The sequence below is a fragment of the Protopterus annectens genome, chromosome 4.part0 (assembly GCF_019279795.1).
Source record: "Protopterus annectens isolate FY-2018-M chromosome 4.part0, PAN1.0, whole genome shotgun sequence".
Lineage (NCBI taxonomy): Eukaryota > Metazoa > Chordata > Ceratodontiformes > Protopteridae > Protopterus > Protopterus annectens.
Genome location: NC_056733.1, coordinates 795,124,359 through 795,144,657, shown reverse-complemented (window position 1 = coordinate 795,144,657; position 20,299 = coordinate 795,124,359). Strand labels below are relative to the sequence as shown.

At 40.0% G+C, this 20,299-nt stretch overlaps 1 protein-coding gene across 2 annotated transcripts in view; it reads left to right on the top strand.

Annotated features, from left to right (window-relative positions):
* The window catches only part of STX2 (syntaxin 2), a 689,827-nt gene that overhangs the window by 502,217 nt on the left and 167,311 nt on the right, over positions 1 to 20,299 (top strand). The window contains exon 7 of one of the 2 annotated variants that reach the window (XM_044068757.1): positions 14,610 to 14,748. The exons of the other annotated variant lie outside the window; for it this stretch is intronic. Within the exon in view, the coding sequence (XP_043924692.1) occupies positions 14,610 to 14,699 (90 nt within the window). The 3' untranslated portion in view covers positions 14,700 to 14,748. Of the gene's footprint in view, positions 1 to 14,609; positions 14,749 to 20,299 lie in introns of those variants that run through there. 2 annotated transcript variants of the gene reach the window in all.

The window sequence follows — 20,299 nt, the reverse complement described above, 5'->3', positions numbered from 1 at the left end:
ACTTTGTGAAATATGTGATACGTGGGTATTGTTGTGGGGTAGTAGTTGCTTGGATGTCTGCTTTGCAGGTCTCTGCTGCTTTGGCAGATTTTTGTTTAGAACCTCCGAGTATGTTTTTGTGTATTTATGTGTTTGGTTTGCTGATGCGATAGGTCTATGTGAGACTGGATTTGTGGTGTGTGTGGTTACCTTCTCCTCCTGACTGTGCCAGTACTGGGTTGAGAGAGCTCAGCCTCCAGTTTGGCTATATAGTTGCATCTCTCACATATATTTGAGCTTGTTGGGAGGAGGAGAGGGTGGTCTGTGTACATAAGACAGTTGTAACATTGCCTCAAGATTCCCAGATTCACCAGCTGGACTGGAGAGTAAACCCAAAACTGACTTTTGGACATGCCAGAATAGTATAAGGAACTGCTTTTTGACTGATCAGAAAGGACCAATAGGGAGCCAAGTACTTATAAGGAGTATAAGAAGGTGTAGTGCTTTAGTTTATTAGTGTTTACTTATAAGATTACTTATAAGAGCAAGTGCAGGGCTTTGTAAAGAAAATAGACAATCATATTGCCAAAGTAGTTAGGAAATCCTTCAGTGTGGCCCATCTAATTACTAAAGGGTTCACATCTAGAAATAGAGGTTATAGTGCCCCTCTACTCGTCACTCATTAGACCCGTCATAGAGTACTATGCCCCATTTAGGATGTACCTCACAAGACACTGCCAACAGCTGGAAAGACCACAAAAGCACCTCACCAAGAGGATTACTGGCCTCAAACATGTGTCCTATGCAGCCCGACTGAAAAAACTCCAGCTGTACTCATTACTCAGAGGTGATCTCTGCCTGACTTACAAAGCCATGTCCAACTCAGAATTGATGGACATGCTCCACCTAAAGAAGTCCAAGTCACTGCGAGCCACGCGCTCTAGTGAGCTAAACCTCACCACAACAATAAATAGAACATGCTGGAGGGATAGATTCCTGTTACAGAGACTCTCCATGCTTTGTAACAAAATTCCAAATTACATCAGGCAGAGCCCCTCACTAACACTCTTCAACAGAAACCTTGACGAGTGGATGGGTAACAGAAAATACACCCCTCGGATCACTTCATTGGCTCTGCTTGTCAGAGAATCAGTTAATTAATCAATGGGGCGGCGAAAGCTGACGCACTCTGGCTAGGCTTATAAATGCCCCCGGGCAGATAGCCTAGTACCTACTTATAAACCTATAAAAATGTTTTGACATGAGACTGCATTGAAAGAGGAAGACCCATGAGCAGACATGTTAAATCTGTCAATAAATGAACATTGATAGAGGAATAAGAAAGGCCATGGGATAATAACTGTCACAAATATTGTAAAACCAGAACAAAAAAACTAGCCCTGAATAGGTGCTGGTTATGTTTTAGGCACCCACTAGAAAACCTTTTCCATTTGCTAGTATATAATTTTCTAGTAGTAGGCTTTCTTGCCTCCATAAGTACCTGCTGCATGTTCTCAGTAAACCGGTATCTAAAAGGATTTAAAACCCCATCATCCAGGCAGTCAGTTGAAGTTGATTGATGTCAAGTGTATAAAAACACCAGTGTTCATGTGTGAGTAGATCCAGGCTGCGAGGAAGCTTGTGGTAATTGCTCCTGGCCATTTCCAAAAAAGGGGAGAATCACAGTTACCTGTGCTAGAAGGGAGTCACCACTGTGATCTTGAGAGATTCTTTCTGAACCTTCAGAGGTACCGTGGATATTAGTGAAAAGGGTGGAAAAGCATTCAGGAATGTTCGTGTCAAGGAAAATAAAAGTCATCTGTCTTCCAGGCCTTCTTGCATGGAGCCCTGGAACAGAATCTTGCCAGTTGATTTTTCAGAGGCGGCAAAGAGGTCTACTTGGGGAACTCACCAGAGATGGATCAAATCTTGGAAGACCCCCCAATATAGTTTTCATTCATGATTGTCTGCCCTGGTCCTGCTTAGCTTGTCTGTCACACAGTTTTACTTTGACAGAATGTAGGATGCATATACAGTGAGATTGGGCAGTGAGGCTATATCCCAAGCTGACATGGCTAGTCTGCAAAGGGGATACATCTTGGTTCCCCTTGCTTGTTAATGTACCGCATGACTGTGGTTTTGTCTGCAAAGCACTTCAAGAGGTTCAGGGGGACCAAAGATAGTTCAGAGAGATATTTATATGTTTGCATCTGTCCTTGGTGTCCCACACCCCCTCCACTTTTATCCCTCCTGAACTGCTTCCTAAGCAAAGTATGAGGTGTCTGTGGTGACTGACTGCTTTGGAGTACAGCTGGAGAAGGGGAGGCCTTGATTTAAGGATATCTGTTGTCTTCACCAGCAGATGTCGATTTCTTTTCTGATAAACCCCACCACTGGTATTTGAAGACATAATGGGTGTTGGTGCTGGGACCAAAGAGATTTCAGATACCACTGTATCCTTCTCATGTGGATTCTTGCCAGGGGTATCATGAGAATTATAGATGCCATGAAACACAAAATCCTGAGGTATTCCCTTGCAGTGACCACAGTGTGAACAGAAACCCTTAGAAATAGATTTAGATATAGATTTATGTATTTTTTCCTGTGGAAGAAAACCCCTTCGAACTGAGGTGTCTAGTTGACATTCCAGGAACACAATCCTGTGTGAAGGAGTCAGACTTTTGAGTCTTTCTTTAGAATCCAGCTTATGTAAGAGATCTGTCACCCAAGAGAGAGAGTGATTCCCGACACTTGAAAAGGTCTGTGCAAAGATAAGCAAGTCATGTAAATATGGAAAACTGTGGGTACCCTGCAGCTGTAACTGGAGCTAGACACTTCATGAACACACTTGTAGTGGCTACTCAGAAGGGTAAGGTGGAGAGCTGATAATGCAGTCCAGACGCACAAAACCTGAAACTTCTGTAGTCAGGATAAATAGAGATGTGATAAGCATCTTTCTTTTAAGCCTAAACCCCCAAACAGTTGTCACACAGTGTCTCTGAATAAATTAAACGATCCAGGAACCAAAAACAAAGTGTGATGATCAATATAATATGATTTATTGTTTTTTTTGCCACAAACATCTGTATTAAATTTACACGTATGACAAAGGCAATCTTAGATTTATATAAATATATCACTTTAGTTGCAAACTGTTTACATCACAGACACTATTGAAACACTTCTGTTTTCTACACCTCACTTCTTCGGTGTTGGGCAACAGGGTGGTAATACTCTGTTCCTCCTGTATTATTATAGCAATAACCCACGCCTGGGTTTGGGTAAATCCCGCATTACCCACACCCAGAAGTGGGTTATTGCTATTATACTATGATATTATTTAAGAAAAGAAATAATTACTTTTCTTAACTAATGGCATTGTATAATGCCTCTTTGCTGCCCTTCCGCTGCTGTCTGGTATCCGCGGCAGTTCTGATGTACTGCACATGCCTACGCAGTACATCAGAGCTGTGGCCAAAAGCAACGGAAAAAGCAAGATCTCCGTTGCTTTTTACTGTTTCGCTATGTTAAATGGGTTTAACATAGCGAGACAGCTTTAAATTAAGCAACGGAGATGTCCGTTGCTTATTTTAAAGCTGTCTCGCTATGTTAAACCCATTTAACATAGCGAAACAGTAAAAAGCAATGGAGATATTGCTTTCTCCGTTGCTTTACCTGTCTCGCTATATTAAATGGGTTTAACATAGCGAGACAGCTTTAAAATAAGCAAAGGAGATCTCTGTTGCTTTTTTTAAACCTGTGTTGCTATGTTAAACTCTTTTAACATAGCGAGACAGTGTTTTAAGAGAGACTTATACTAATGGAAAAAGTCCGGGCGACTGGACCTTTTTCCATTAGTATAAGTCGATTTACAACGTGCATGCTGGCCAATCAGTGTGCACGTTTTGGAATATTAATGGGGGGGGTCATGTAATAATTATATTTTTACTTACTCGTATAGTGTAATTTCAAAATATCTCATAGGTGTTCTGGGCATTGATATGCAGTGCTTCATTGTGCATACATACATCGTGTGGGTTCCCTTTTCTGGTCTTCAGATGCAGAGCAGTTGTAGTTTTAAACTGTGTATTGGGTAAGACTCTATTATCTAATATAATATGATTTATTGTTAAACACAATAACAGAGTTTAGCATATACAGGTTAAATAGCTGTTGTTCATGTACTTTCATCCCGGACACCCTCAGGACTTCTTCAGAACTCTTAACAGTAAACCCATGCGAATCACTCAAGCTTATATAACCCAGAAAACATCATGCTGTGATTAAAAAACATCCAGTCAGCAAATGTAAAACACATTCCTATAGGTTAAATTAATTCATTTGTTACAAAACACTTTACTATTAAAACATAAAAACATTAAGACCACTCTTATAACCCACCATATTATTATATTTAAGATAAGTAAATTGAAAGGGGAAAAATAAAAATAGAGAGTAATTTAAAAATACTGGACCGGTAATTAAGAATTCTTAATCCTCACCACTGGCAATAGTGGGGGACGTACATTGGGAGGATGACATTTACACACACACACAGTATTTCCAGATGCAACTGTCTGCATCAAGTGCAGTTTCCCTTAAGAGCACACAGAGACCAAAGTCAGTCTGGGGTTGGTTTCTCCTCCTTTCTCGAGATCCCCAATAAGATTCCCACTGGCACAGCTATAGAGTTGCCTCCTTAGCCAGGGTTCCAAGCCAAGTCCTCCAACACTGTCTGTCAAACTAGTGCTTTGTATCCCTGCCAAAGTAACTGACACACATACACACACACACACACACACACACACACACACACACACACACACACACACCTGGGGAAAGGCTGGCACAGGTTTACTAGCTATGCCCCCTTCTGCCCACACTATAAGGTAGTTGTCACTGCCACCAGAACCCTTTATCAGCTACTTTAAGGCCCTTAACAAAGGGTGTCCAGTCATACTGTGTAATGTTACTATTAATAGAAATGGTAGTTTGACAAAGAGCAAGGCTATTAAGAGTGGCCCACAGTGTTACCAAGTAAATATGCTAGTACTCTCAGAACTTAAATATTTCTAGACAGATCAGCCACAATTAAATGTTTAAATATATTTAACAATAAATAATAAAAGACCAAGAAAATACTAAATATAGGTTTACAGTGACAACAGAATTCGAAATCACAGGAAATGTTTAAAACATCATTGCAGGACAGTCTGAAATAAATAAAGAAAATCATCTAAATTAAGCTTTCTATATTCCTGACTATATCTAAGAGAATTACTATAACCTAGAAATTTACTCAGAGCAAGGCAAATGTGTGGTGAATGGGTCTTCTGGTCAGGTCCAAGACGGACTACAGAATGCTGTCTTTCTCTCAGAGAGTTCTTAAATTAATATCTCAAATATTTCTGCTGGGATAGCTTGCAGAATGACATAATTTCTTGTCATCTGACTCTATCCCAGGTAACCCCCCCCCCACTGCTGAAAGCTAGCAGTATTTAGCATCCACTGGTGAAAATACATAGACAAAGATTTTTCCTCAGATCTTTTGCAAATGGTGGAAGTCATAAAACAATAAAACACTTCCAAGACAATACAGAAAGCTCCTTAGTTTTAGACATTGTGTCTCCTTGGTGCACTTAAACTGAAAGATAGCATATTTTTTATGGCCTAGTCATAAAGTAATTTAATTTCAGCAATTTCTCTGAAGTTTGTAAGTTAACCTCCTGTATTTCAGTTTCCCCTATTAAAATATATACATTTAAACAGTTACAATAGTGTATGTACATTTCTGTTCCAGCAAGGTACACTGTGGATAAATTACAAACAGCACTTTGTAAAATACAATGGATATAAAAAGTTTCACACCCCTGTTAAAATGCCAGGTTTTTGTGATGTAAGAAATTGGGACTACAATAAATCATTTCAAAACTTTTCCCTCCTTTTATATGACCTATAACCTGTACAATTCACTTGAAAAACAAACCTTTTGGGGGGAAAATATAAAAAATAAAAACGTACAATACACTGGTTGCATAAGTGTGTACACCCTTAAACTAATACTTTGTTGGGAGCACCTTTTGATTTAATTACAGCATTCAGTCTTGTTGGGTACACACGTACAAACCTGCCATCAGTTAGAGACTCTGATTAACCCCAAATAAAGTTCAGCTGTCCTAGTAGGATTTTCCTGACATTTACTCATTTGCCTGCTACAGCAAAAGCCATGGTTTGCAGAGAGCTTACAAAGCAACAAAGGGATCTCATTGTTAAAAGGTATCAGTCAGGAGAAGGGTACAAAAAATTTCCACGGCATTGGATATATCCCACTGTTGCTAAGCACTTTGTTAATTCCAATCCTACTCTTTCTGATAAGGATGTGAAAATTATTGGTAGCTATGGGGAAAAGTGTATACTTTTGCAGCTTTGATTTCCAGAATTATGAATTGTCACGCTCATATGTTAGAGTTTGTTTTGACAGATTGGAAAGTATGAGTAACATGTCTGCAGTTTCTTCTTGAAAGGAAAAATTGTCTGTAAATAACTTAATATCTTCATTACACAGGTCACTTGTTTACATTGTGTGTATGACTCTCTTGATACTTCTTCCAAGGCTATGGTCACTGGTACTTTTTTGAGGAGATTTGCATGGCTGCATTCTCAGAACCTCCCAGATGATAAACATTAGATTTTAAATTCTCCATTAGACAGACATTTAATGTTTAGCACATCTGTTGCAGAGGTGATAAAAAAAGTTTGATAAAAAGGGGTAAGCTGATCCAGGGAATCTATTTTTAGTCCTCCTCTCCCAATTTTGGCAAAAAACAATCTCAACAAGCTACAGGTAAACAGACATTTAAGAAGAAATGGCAAAGGGGATACAAACAGAAGTCTTGCAAAATCAAGGACATTCTAACAAGTCTGAATGACTATTCAAGAGACCTTGTGAACTCCTCCAACCCTGGTACCTTTTTCTTCCAAAAAGTCCAAGTATCCATTTTTCTCCTTGACAGCAGATTGATTTTCAGAACCCATTTCTGTGAAACTTTCATCAAAGTTACAGATAGCAATGGGAGTAATTTCCTCTCTTCCTGGGAATCATTCCACATCCTCCCATGTTTCCACTAGTTCTTCATCACATGATGTCTCAAGGAGTGGTAGAACCAGTTCCTCCTTCCCAGGTGGGGAAGGGTTTTTATTCAAGGAATTTTCCTAGTGGCAAACAAAGAAAATTCTTGGAGATCAGTTCTGGATCTTTTTTACTTACTTAACCCTGTTTGTGATAGTGCCCAAATTCAGAACGATGTAATTTCCCAACCTGTTACCTCTTCCTCTTTCATGTTTTCTGGCAGCACTAGACTTAAAAGATGCTTATTACATTCCTATTCATCCAGACTTCAGACTTTTCTTGAGTTTTTGTTTGTCTGGATCACATCGTCAGTTTTGTGCTTTACTTGTTAGACTGTCCACTGATCCAGGATTGTTCATAAAGTGTCTAGCTCCAAGTATAGATCATTGCAGGCTGTTTATTTATCTTTACTAAAACTGTATGAACAACCATCATGTGTTACTACATGCTATACTTTTAATTGTATGTCTAAACCTCCATGCTTATGAAAATATCTTATGCAATCATATGTTATCTGCTATATTTTTATAAGTGAATGTGTAAACCACAATGCTCATGTAAATGTCTTGTGTGTAGTATATTAGCAGTTGCTCTGGAGCTTTTCTCCCCGGGCCTCCGCTGAATATGGACAGCTCTGTCCAGTTGGATCTCCCCAGTAAACAAATGTAAAATAAATAATAATAAATATTTAGATAGCTTGCTTGATTTGCAGAGTCTTTTTCAATGTATCAGGAATATTTCTCCCCTCTCTCTCTCTTTCTCCTTCTTTGATGAGAAATCTCTTTCACAATCTAAGATTCCAAGAGAACATTCAAAAATCTTTCTCGACTCCTTCACACAGGATTGTGTTCCTGGGATGTCAGACACCTGAGTTCAGAAATATTTTCTTCCAGAGGAAAAAAAAATAGATCTTTATTTAGATCTATTTCTAGGGTTTTCTATTCAGACTTTAGTCACTGCGAGGGAATACCTTGGGATTTTGTGCCTGATGGCATCTATGATTTTCATGATACCCATGACAAGACTACACATGAGAAAGATATAGTGGTATCTGAAATTTCTTTGGTCACAGCATCAACATCTTTTATATTTTCAAATTCTGGTGTTAGAGTTTGTCAGTAGAGAAATCTTTTGGGGAAAACAACAGATATCCTTAAGTACAGGTCTTCACTTTTACCTCACTTGTACCTTCCTGCTCCAAAGCAGTTAGTCACCACAGACACTTCGGACTTTGCTTTGGGAGCAGTTTCAAGAGGGATAATATCAAGAACAGATGCAAGTACATAAATATGAAGGAGATGCATGCCTGACCAATGCACTCTACACTCTGAACCACCTTTGGTCCCGGTACCTCTCCAAGGGGTTACAGACAGTAAATACCACAGTCATGTGGTACATCAACAAGCAAGGGGGAGCAGGTTGTATCCCCTTTGCAGACCAGTCATGTAAGCTTGGGAGATAACTTCACAGCACAATCTCACTGTTCAGGCATCCTACATTCCATCATGGCAAAGTTATGTGGCATACAAGCTGAACAGGATCAGGGCAAACCCTCCTGAATGGAAACTAGATCCGGGGGTCTTTCAAAATTTGATCCATCTTTGGCAAGTTCCTCAAGTTTGGACCTCTTTGCCTCCTCTATGAATAATCAACTAGCAAGATTATTTTCCAGAACTCCATGCCAGAAGGCCTGGAAGACAGATTCCTTTTCTTTTCCTTGGACAGTAATGTTCCTGTATGCTTTTCCACCCTTTCCACTAATATCCAGGGTACTTCTGAAGATTCAGAAGGTATACCCCAAGATCATTGTGGTGACTTTCTTCTGGCCCAAGCAGCCATGGTTCTCCCCTCTCTGGAAATGGCTAGGGACAGTCAACACAAGCCTCCTTACAGACTAGATCTACTCACACAAGCACAGGGGTGTTTTATACACCTTCACATCTATCAACATTAGTTAACTACCTGGATGATAGGGTCTGAATTTCTTTTTAGAGACCTTCAACAGGTATTAATGGAGGCAAGAAAGCATGCTACTAGAAAAGCACATATTAGTAAATGGAAAAGGTTTTCTAGTTGGTGCCAGCATCATAACCATCACCCATTCAGGGCTAGTTCTTCTCTGGTTCTGCACCATTTGTATGAGTTACTATCTTATAGATTTTGTTATCCATCTGTGAAGGTTCATTTATCATCCATTTCAGCATGTCTGCCCATGGATCCTCCTCTTCAAATGAAGTCTCATGTCAAAATGTTCTTGAAAGGGGTTTTATATAACAAGCCACCAAGTAACCCAGTGGCAGCTCCTTGGGATCTTAATTTTCTGCTAGAGAAGGTAACACTTGCTCCATTTGAATCAACTGATCTGGCTGACTTGAGGTTTTTAACATGGAAAATGGTTTTGATGCTTCTAAAGTCTTTAAGAAGAGTATTTGAGTTGCAAACTTTTATGATGAGTCAATCCTAGATCATTTCCATAAGGACAGGGTTTCTTTGAGAACTAATCCTCCTTTTATGCCTAAAGTGGTATCCAAGTTTACTTAGTTTAAACCAAACATTCAGTCTCCATGTTTTCCTTTCCTGAACTTCAAAATGAAAAGAGGATACTCCATACCTTGGATGTCCAAACACAACTGTGGTACTATCTTGACAGAACTAAATCTTTCAGATATTTGGATTACTTGTTCATTACTTGTGAAGGCAAGAAGAAGAGACAACCTGTGTCAGAACAGACTGTTTCCAAATGGTTGTCTAAGGCTGTCATCTTTTGTAGTACTCACCATAACAAAACTGTTCCAGGCAGGGTCAAGGCCCACTTTACCAGGTCCTTGGCTTCATAAATAGCCTTTTGGAAAGGATTGGATTCTAGAAGTTTTCTAGAAGCTGTGACTTGGAACTCTGGACATACTTTTACAAAGTACTATAACACTGATTCTTTCTCTACCTCCAGGTCGAGCTTTGCTAGGACCATTCTCCAGGAATTCCTGGACTCTTTTTCTTCCACATATCAAATGTAGTTAGCTAAGGTAATCTGCCCATATAGCTAAGCATACTGCAGCAGTGATCAATATACTGAACATAGTATAGATGTGCAAGTAAAACTTACCATAACAGTCGATGTTCGAATTATGACTGCTGCAGTAGCCACTCCATCCCCCTTGTGCCCCCCCCCCCCCCCAGAGTGTGGGCATTTATTTTTTTGTTGTTTCTAGCATTGCCCTTTCAAGACTCATCCTCCCCTGTCTCTGCTGGGCAGAAAAGCTCTGAAGGGTTTTACTCTCAAACTTGTCTTTTAGTCAGTTCGGCTTGAGCTGCCTGATAGTTTGGGCATGTGGAAGGTGCGCTGAAGCTTTGGAAGCTGGGCCAGCAGTTATATCCTTGGCAGGATATAACCCACATAGCTAAAGCTGCTTCATTAGTGATCATTCTAACCAGTGCTGTTATGGTAAGTTTTTACTTGCAATTGTTCTTTTTCTGTTCAGAAGAAAAAGTAGGGGTCAGAGGAAATTCTGCATATTCAGAATGTCCATATGCAGGTCATGTACTATGTTGGCAGTACAAAAACCTTCAGGAATTTTTGTCTTCTGTTTATTTCCTACAAAGGTAAGGACAAGGGACAATCACTGTGAAAGCAGACCACTTCTACATGGTTGTCTCAAGCTATTGCCTTTTGTTATTCTCACCTTAACAGGTAAGGTCTATGGCTACTACTTTGGCTTTTTTTGCAAAGGGTAAACTCTCTAAATGTACTAAAGTCAGCCACTTGGTCATCTGTGTCCATCTTTACCAAACAACAAACTAGATTCTTTATTTCTGGTATACAGCAGGTTTTGCTAGGATTGTTCTCCAGGGGCTCCTGGATTGTGAACCATCTTCCTTCTCCCTTTCATTCTAAGCTCTGGTATGTGTCCAGTATAGATTAAGGATTTTGTAACAGTGATCTAACAATGAATACAATGTAGTTGTGTAAGTAAATTTACCATAACGGAAGATGTTTGCCTGGATCACTGTTGCATTAATAACCCCCTTCCTTTTTTTTTTTTTTTTTTTTTTTTTTGGGTTATGGCAGGTTGTGTGTTTTTTGTCATTATTTTCTTCTGACACATACCTGTGTAGCAGAGCTTTACCCTGCTTTGCTCTGAAGCAAGACATTTCTGGAGGTTTGGTGCCCCTAACCATTGACTGTATACCACTCACCTCAAGATGTACACCTGTTAGGGCTTGTGGAAGGTGTCCTAAAGCTTTGAAAGCTGGTCAGTCATCCAGTCCTTTGCACAGTATACCCCCTTACAACTTCAGATTTTGCAACAGTGATCTATTTGATAATCTACTGTTAAGATAAATGTATTTACATAACTGTACTTTTTCCTTTAAATGCCCAAGCAACTGCAAGCAGCTTAGAGGGAAGGATATAGGACCCTGCTGCTGCCTGTACAGACAATAGTGTTCACTTGAAATGTGACTGTTGTATTCTAGTACTAGTTGGCAACATTTCTTTCTTAACGTATGGCACAATTTTTTAGGTCTCATGTAGCACTTATTACTTTATCATGAAGTGCTCAAGTCAAAATCATACTACCTGGTCTTGTAAGCACCATTTATTTATAGTGGTAGCAAAGATCGGTGTTCATTTTCTTAATGAAATTTGCAGTATCTTGCTACTGAATTTGTTCTCTTTGTGGGCATTGCTTTTGTTTGTCATTTTTGTTTTTGTTTACTGTGATGTGCTTCTTTTAGTTGTGCCGTTTAGTCAGTAATGTCCTGGTTATGAGGCCTAAAAAGTCATTCCTCCTCCTCCATTGAGTGGTCAGGCTTTTATGATTGTCATGAAGATGGAGTAAGAGCCCTCCCTGTCTTAAGCCGGCTTTAGACGAAAATATAGCCAGCATTGCTGCAGCAACTATTTTCATTTGCTGTATCACAAACGTAAGGTCTAAACAGTGGTAAGAAATCAGTCCTCCCAAAAACTTTTGAGGTCAGCTATGAAGGTGCTTTGTGTAGTCCACATGCTTTATCAGTATTTGTATTGGGGGAAGTTTGTGCCAGTTTGTTGATACAGAGCCAAGGTAACCATCTACACTGCTGTTAGTACTAGATTGATTAATAGCTCAGATGCCAGAGTACTTGGTCACGGGATGGAGAAGTGAGCAGTTTGCTACCCCTTCTCCTTCCTTGCAGGAGGGCTAGAGGAGATCCCGCTTCAGTAGTGACTGAGAGTCAGCTCCCAGGGTTGATCTCAAAATAGCATGGGGGCAAACACAGCTTCGTTGTATGACAAGTGCAGAGCTTCTCTGAATTAAAGAGGGGTAGAGCAAAAAAAAAAAAGTATTGAGGAAAACTGGGTTTTCCTGTCTCACATCCTTGCAGTATTTCTGCTTGAGTTTAGCTTCTCGTCATTTTTATTTTATTCGTAAGAGAGTGAGCATGTTTGAGTAGATAAGTAAGAATAGCTGGGCCATTTTCAAGCTCTACACTTCCTGAGTCTGTACATCTGTAGCTTATGGAGGTGTACTTTAAAGGCTTAGGCATGTAGTAGCGAATTTGAGAAATCCTTTCCCCCTGCTTTTTATATATTGCAGAGAAAGGGGCACAGCCAGCACATATATTGGCCACTTGTGATGTGTCTAGAAGCCATACTACCCATACTACATGCATACATATGGGATCTAGCTCCTTGATAGTTCTTAAGAGTGCATGAGATAAATGCATGTCTTTGGCCATTTATTGCACTGCTTAGATCAGTGCCTGGTGTCCAAGAACTAACTGTCTTCGCATTTACAGTGCTGTCTGCATCTGGCAGTAGCTTACAACTGACTGTAAAAAGTGTCTTGCATTGTATAACTGTAGCAGGGTAAATCATGTACTTTTCTCTGCAGAATCATAAATGTCAGTTATAATCTGTTTCTTCTAGTCAGTAGGATAATCTAACCTGTGCTATAAATGGATGATGATGCAGTTTTTGTTCTCCATATTGTCTTGATTGACTGGCCTTGAGATTTTTCTCTGACTGATTCAGTTATGATGCATATTGTTCTTCCTTCCGAAGTGCAGACGTGCATAGCTGTCCCTGCCTTGTAGCTACTGTAAAAGGTATATTTTCTCACAGGAGGTCATTGGATGCATTCTTTCTCCCAGAACTGTCCTTGGAGACAAGACTGCTTATTGTGCTGTGTCATTCAAAAGTAATGGAGATTAAATACTGGAAGATAATGAAACCTACATCCTTGGTGGGTTGGGGATGCAGTCTTCATGGCATAAAGTAAAATTTGCATCTGCAGTGCCTGCTTTTCAGGTTTTGGTTTGTGACGTCAGTACTAGGGGATCAAGCCTCTCTTGTCTTGAGAGATGGTATCAGACATGGCACTGCCCTTGGTGAGAAGGGATGTGTGGTCATCACTGGAGGCCCCTTCCTGCAGATGCCTTTGATATGTTGCAAGAACAGTACAGCTGCTGCTAGATGTTGTATTGTACAACTGCTTCAGCAGCTAGATAAGTACCGAGATGAAGTACCATGAATATCATTAGCTTCCTCAAGACTTGAATAATGACCCTGTATTTTGACACTTCTAGGCCAGTTGACATTTAGAATACACAGCATGTCATCAGAGAGTATTTTTATTGGCAGTGAAGTCATGGAGAAAGTGAGGGGCAGAGGGACAGAAAGTTAGTGACAAAGCATAGGGAGACTCAAGTAAATAAATAAAAAAAAAAACTTCTGACATTTTGTTTCTTTTTATTTATAATTTGCACTAGTCGTTACTGCAAGCGCCTTCATTTAAATGTTGACAATCTCATTGATTACTACATCTATTACTACACCAATAGTTAAGTCCTCCCTGGTTAGATTTGACCTATACTGTGATGCGTAGGATTTGTGGGTGTATGTTGGAAGAACCTGAAGGCTTTTTCTGAAACCATGTGTTCTGAAATTACTACAGCCTGTTGAGATCTTAGCAGTCTTGCTAGTGTTTTCCCCTTTCTGTTTTGGCTTCTGTAGTACAGTTCTCTGGTGTTATACCAATATGTTTTGTATGACAATCATTTTAATTTTTCCTTCAGTACTTAGATTTATCATCTTTTTTTCTCTTTGACAATATTACCACATTTTTTGTTTCTTGGGACAAAGAGCTAAGGTTCATAGAGTGCTGTTGGCTAGCCCAAGCAATATGTACCATTATGTAATTTTTGGCTGGTGTGTGGTTCATTCTCAGTGCTGCTGCCCTAAATTTTGCTGTTTGCCTTCATTCTTTTAAGTGGAGACCATGTACCCTGAGTACAGTCTCCGTTAATGATTACTAACATGCTTAATGTGGAAATGAGTAACTCATAACAATTATATGTTTTGTTTGTGTCTTATGTCCAAGAGTCTGTGTGTCACTGTTGTTCCTGAAACTAAATGTCTTTTAAAACGGTAAATGTTAGTACCTTATTTGGAATGCTTAATATTGTTTTTTGTTTATTTTGCAGTGTAGCATTTTTAACCACTTTTCTTTTGTGTTAACAGCAAAAGTGGATGATTGCCTTTGCTCTGCTGATACTGCTTGCATTGTTTGTCTTAATTGTCGGATTATCAGTCGGCTTAATCCCTGAGTAGAGATCTGCTTGCATGCTGCTTTTCTGTGTAGTGGTAATTACAGTTTTAATTTTTCTGCATGTGCATGTATAAGACTTACTATCTAAAAAAGTAGTTATTTTGACATATGCCATTATATCCATTGCTTTCACACCATTAGATTCCTTTGTTACTGTTGTAAATAAAGTTAATAGATTTTCATGATTAATGGGATCTCCAAGTAGTAATGCCATATTATAGCATCAGATCAACTGTATGTAACGGATATGAAAATGCATTTTTTTTTCATTAAAATAGTGCTTCTATAGTGGAGCAAGTTTGTCAGTAAAGTTTTCATGAAGGTAGTAGAAACTTAGAAAAGGGAGAACATCGAGTAATACTAAGATGATCATGTCGGTGAAGGACGTCTAAGATGCCTGGAGGTAGTAAAGATAACAGGGTGGTTTGCAAAGCCATAGTGCTGTGTAGATTTAACCATGCTTTTCTGGTAGCAGTTTTTGTTGTGTTCATATTCAGCTTTGACAGCACTAACTCAGGGACTCAGCTTGTGGGCTGTGTATGATCTGCTTCCTGAGTGAACATTTCATGCAAGACAGTGCTGTAAGGGCTTTGTTTCCATGACTGTGCCACCACTGATTAGGTTTGAATAACATGGGGCTGAGTAATTGGTGCCCATACAGTGGATTTTGTGGATTGTTAACACTGCAGACTAATCACAAGTGCAGACCTGGAGTGTAATAGCTGCAGGGGGTTATAAACAAACCACAGCAGGAGGCTGGGAGAGGGGGAGGGGGTTAGAAGCAAACCGCAGCAGGAGGCTATGAGAAGGGAAGGCTTATATGAATGAGTCATGCAGCTTCCACAGCTCTGCAAAAATGAGTGGGGGGGGGGGTAGCTGTAAGGGAACTACTGTCCATTATTGTGCTGTGGATGAGGTCCTCTTGTCTCTTAGCATTCCGTTATACTTAGAGATGTGCAGCATCACTGCAGGGCAGTGAACAAGGTGGGAGTGATGTGCAACTGCTGTTGAGCAAAATCTTCACTATTTAGTGTAATCTAGATTTACTTACTGCTTTCTCTTTGCTGGTGGTTTGCACATTTTGATTAACTGTATTGATACATTAGTTTCTCTGCATCTAATCACAGTTCATGAATGGGAAAGTACAAGAAAGCTATGTTTAAAGTGCCTGCCTAGGGTACTGCAAAACTCCACCAGTTCCTTCAAATCCATAGCAGATAATGTATTTGGTTATTTATTTTATTTATTTAACATTTGTTTACCAGGAAAGCCCGACTTGGAACAAAGCCAATTTTCAACGGAGGCCCGGGGAGAAACTCTCCAGGCACATGTCTTTGTAATGTGGATGGAAACCAGAGTACCTGGAGAAAACCCACACAAATGCAGGGAAGACATGCAGACTCTGCACAGAAGGCACTCCAGCCAAGAATCGAACAGGATAACTTCTTGCTGTGAGGCGACAATGCTACCGCTGCACTGCTGTGCTGTCCATGGCGTTATTCTTCTATACTAAGTAAAAATTGCTAGCCCTGGAAGTATTTTGGGGTATCAATTTTATTAAAACAATCATCAAGTTAAAAGTTTCTTTTGTAGTTATACAAAGTTAGTAGTTGTAGTTTAGTAGTTGTCTACTGATGTACTATGTTCTTCATCTGTAAATCTGTTGTAAGTAATTGCTATGTTATATTGTTAATCGCTATGTAATCACTGTCTGTTTATTTTAACTGTGGAGCTTTTCTCCCCAGGCCTCCACTGAAAATGGACCTACGTCCAGTCGGACACTCCCGGTCAACAAATGTAAATAAATAAACAAATAAATAAATAAAAGTTTCATGCCCCAAATTAGCTTTTCTGCTAACCCTGAGCACATTTTAAAGTGTGTGTGTGTGTGTGTGTGTGTGTGTGTGTGTGTGTGTGTGTGTGTGTGTGTGTGTGTGTGTTTTGTGGCTAAAGGAGCAGAAGTTAAGAAAGAAAGAAAGTTACTGTTTGTCGTTTTTGCATTTAAGTTACCTGTAACACATTGCACTTAAATTACCTGGCACTTGCGCGCTAAAGCAATTATATAAGTCAGCACTAAAAATTAAAAGCACTACACCCTCACTCCCCACTGGCCCTTGTTTTCAATTATTAAGGAATTCACAATATTATTCTAGCATGTCCAAAGGTCAGTTGTCAATCTCCTCTCCGGTCCAGCTGGTGAATCTGGGAATCTTGAGGCAATGTTACAACTGCCTCATGTACACAGACAACCCTCTCCTCCTCCCAACAAATTCCAACACATGTGAGAGATGCAACCATATAGCCAAACTGGAGGCTAAGCTCTCTCAACTCAGTACTGGTATAACCAGTCAGGAGGAGAAGGAAACCACACTCACTACAATTCCAGTCTCACATAGACCTACCACGACAGCAAACCAAACACATAATCACACAAAAACATACTCGGAGGGTCTAAATAAAGATCTGCCTAAGCAGCAGAGACCTCCAAAGCAGACACCCAAGCAACTGCTACCCCAAAACAAAACACGTGCAACACATATCTCACAAAGCCAGTGTGCCGAACAGTCACAGCCCTTAAGACTAAACAACACACCTGATACACTTGTAATAGGTGACTCTATCGTCAGGCACACTGACGTCCCGCTCACCAGGCTGAACAAGGAGAGGGTCATGGAGAGCAGCCTGTCGGGCGCTAGGATCCGCCACATAACACAAGCACTCAGGTCACTCCAAGGCAAGGACAAATATGACACAGTCATTGTCCATGCTGGTGTGAATGACCTGAGACGTACCTCCCTGAACTACATGAAAAGAGACATAAAGGAGCTCTCTGAGCATGTAGCCCAGGCCGGTATGACCCTGACCTTGAGTAGCATCTTACCCTCACCAAGAATGATGCCACAATATGAAGACAAGATGATCAATTTCAACAATTGGCTTAAGTACTGGTGTCATTCAAAGGGGATCCATTGCCTGTCAGCTTGGGATGATATGCTCGACAAGCCATGATGCTTCGCTAGGGACGGCTTGCACCTGTCACCCCTGGGCTTTCGGATATTGGCAAAGGCTCTTGCTACCCCCATAGTGCCTTTTTTAGGCAAGGCTCAAAAGACAAACCCACCTCCATAGGTATCACAAGGGATAAGAAACTAAGAGTAATGCTACTCAACGCCAGAAGTCTAAACCTCAAGATGCACGCACTCGAAACTCTCCTCAAGGACAGAACCCACATGGTTAGAATTGTTGGAGCCATGTCAGACTCCAAACCAGTTACAAGTGGTGTCCCACAAGGCTCAGTCCTGGGACCTCTCTTGTTCGGTATATATTTCTCGGAGGTACAAGCCAACACGGAAGGACTGTGGCTGACCAAGTTCGCAGATGACTGCAAACTGGGCGCCATAATCGACTCTCCAGCCGACACAAGCATCCTTCAAAAGGGCCTCATAGAAACAGACAACTGGTGCCAGAGCCATGGCCTCAAGCTAAATGCCAAAAAGTGTATAGTCATCCCCTTTGGCAAAAACAAAGTGCCCAGAAATTACCACATAGGTGGTAATCTATTAAGTACAGAAGAAGTAATTAGGGACCTGGGGACCTAAGTTGATAGCAATCTCACATTTGACAACCACGTGGCCAAAGTGGTTAGAAAAACATTTTATATAGCCCACCTAATCATGAAGGGATTCACATCTAGATCAGGGGAGGTTATCGTGCCTCTTTACTCATCCCTCATCAGGCCCATAATTGAGTACAATGCCCCTTTTGGGATGTACCTTACCAGACACCTGCAGCAACTGGAAAGACCCCAAAAGTACCTCACCAAGAGGATCAAAGGGCTCAAACAGATGCCATGTGCTGCCCGGTTAAAGAAACTCCAGCTCTACTCAGTGGCATACCGCCTGTTCAGAGGCGATCTGTGCCTGACGTATAAAGCCATGTCTAACCGTGAATTAATGGACATGCTGCACCTCAGAAAATCCAAATCCCATCGAGCTACGCGCTTGAGAGACTTGAACCTCAGCACTGAAATAAATAGGACATGCTGGAGGGACAGATTCATAACCCAGAGGCTCCCTTCACTCTGGAATAAAATCCCAGTCCAGGTTAGGCAGAGTCCCTCATTGACTCTCTTCAAGAGGAATCTTGATGAGTGGATGGGAGATCGTAGGTTTACCCCGGGTATCACTTATGTGTCACTGTTAGACAGAGGCACAGTATACTAACCTCGAAAAAGGGCATAGCAAAATAAATTTAAAATGGGTGGCGAAAGCCAAACACATTCTGGCTAGGCTTATAAATGCCCTAGGGCAGATAGCCTAGTATGAACCTATTAGTAGTTCTGTGTATTGTCCCTTTTTGTAGCACAGTAAGTAATCAAGTTATTAGACATTCCCCGGAATTCAGTAATACCTACAAGAAGTATACACCATTCTGAGTGCACAGACAACACAAACATAACTCACACCTTCTTCCTCCTAATTTTACTTTTTCTGTTGATATTGTTGCAGCTTTAAATATTGACAGGGATTCAAAAAGGTTATCACAAAGTGTAGACTACATGTACACTTAGTGTAATCTTTCTGAATGATTAGAAAGCACAAAAGTGTGATAAGAATGTTCTTGAAAGCATATCATGTACATCAATAAAACCACCTGTTCAAAAAAAACTTACAATTTTTCTTCAGAGTACATGGTCCTGCCCTTGTCTAAACCCCACGTGATCTATCCTCTTCTCAACTTTAACTTGTTTTCCCTGTTCTACTCTTACTTGTACTTGCCTCGTGTACCTTTATACCCCCCTCTCCCCTCACTTCCATAGCATTTATATTAATATATATCTTTATTTAAAAAAAAATTTGATTGAATGGCTTATCCCTTTATATGTACTTCATGTGTGATATTCTAGAGACCTGTCAATTGTTATTTAACCTTCTTAGTGTACATATATTCTCTGTTGATTTTCTTATGTTTCATGGTGGTTTTAATTTTTTACTCTTATTTTTATTTTTGATTTGATTTTTATTGTAAAAATATGTAAAACGTCTTGAGCTTTTCTCCTTGAGTCTCCACTGAAAATGGGCCCCTGACTCATTTGAACTAACCCAGTTAACAAATGTCAATAAATAAAATAAACTTGGTGTAAGCTTTATTGAATCTGGCCCATTGTGTTTGCAAAAAGTATGTCACCATTAACAGGAACACAAAGTTGAATTTCAGTATGAAATAATGAATGGGTACCTTTTGAATCTGAATGCCAGACTGACTTGGATGGGAAGACTTTATACCTAGGTGTGTGAGTTGAGTAAATGTGTGTGTATATATATATATATATATATATATATATATATATATATATATATAAATACATGTGTTTATTTAAAGCAGTCACTCACTTGCAAGTGTTTGCTGACCATAGATGCATTTGGACATATTGTGCCAGTTGCACTTGAGGAACACTTGAGAAGGGATGAAATGTTGGGAAATGAGAGAAAGAATGAGGGCTGCACAGGTGAATAAATGACTTCCAGTAATGTTGGTATATTCTAGGATGATTATAACAGAAGAGCTGTGGTGCAGTGCAGGCCACTTTTTGGGAAGTGTA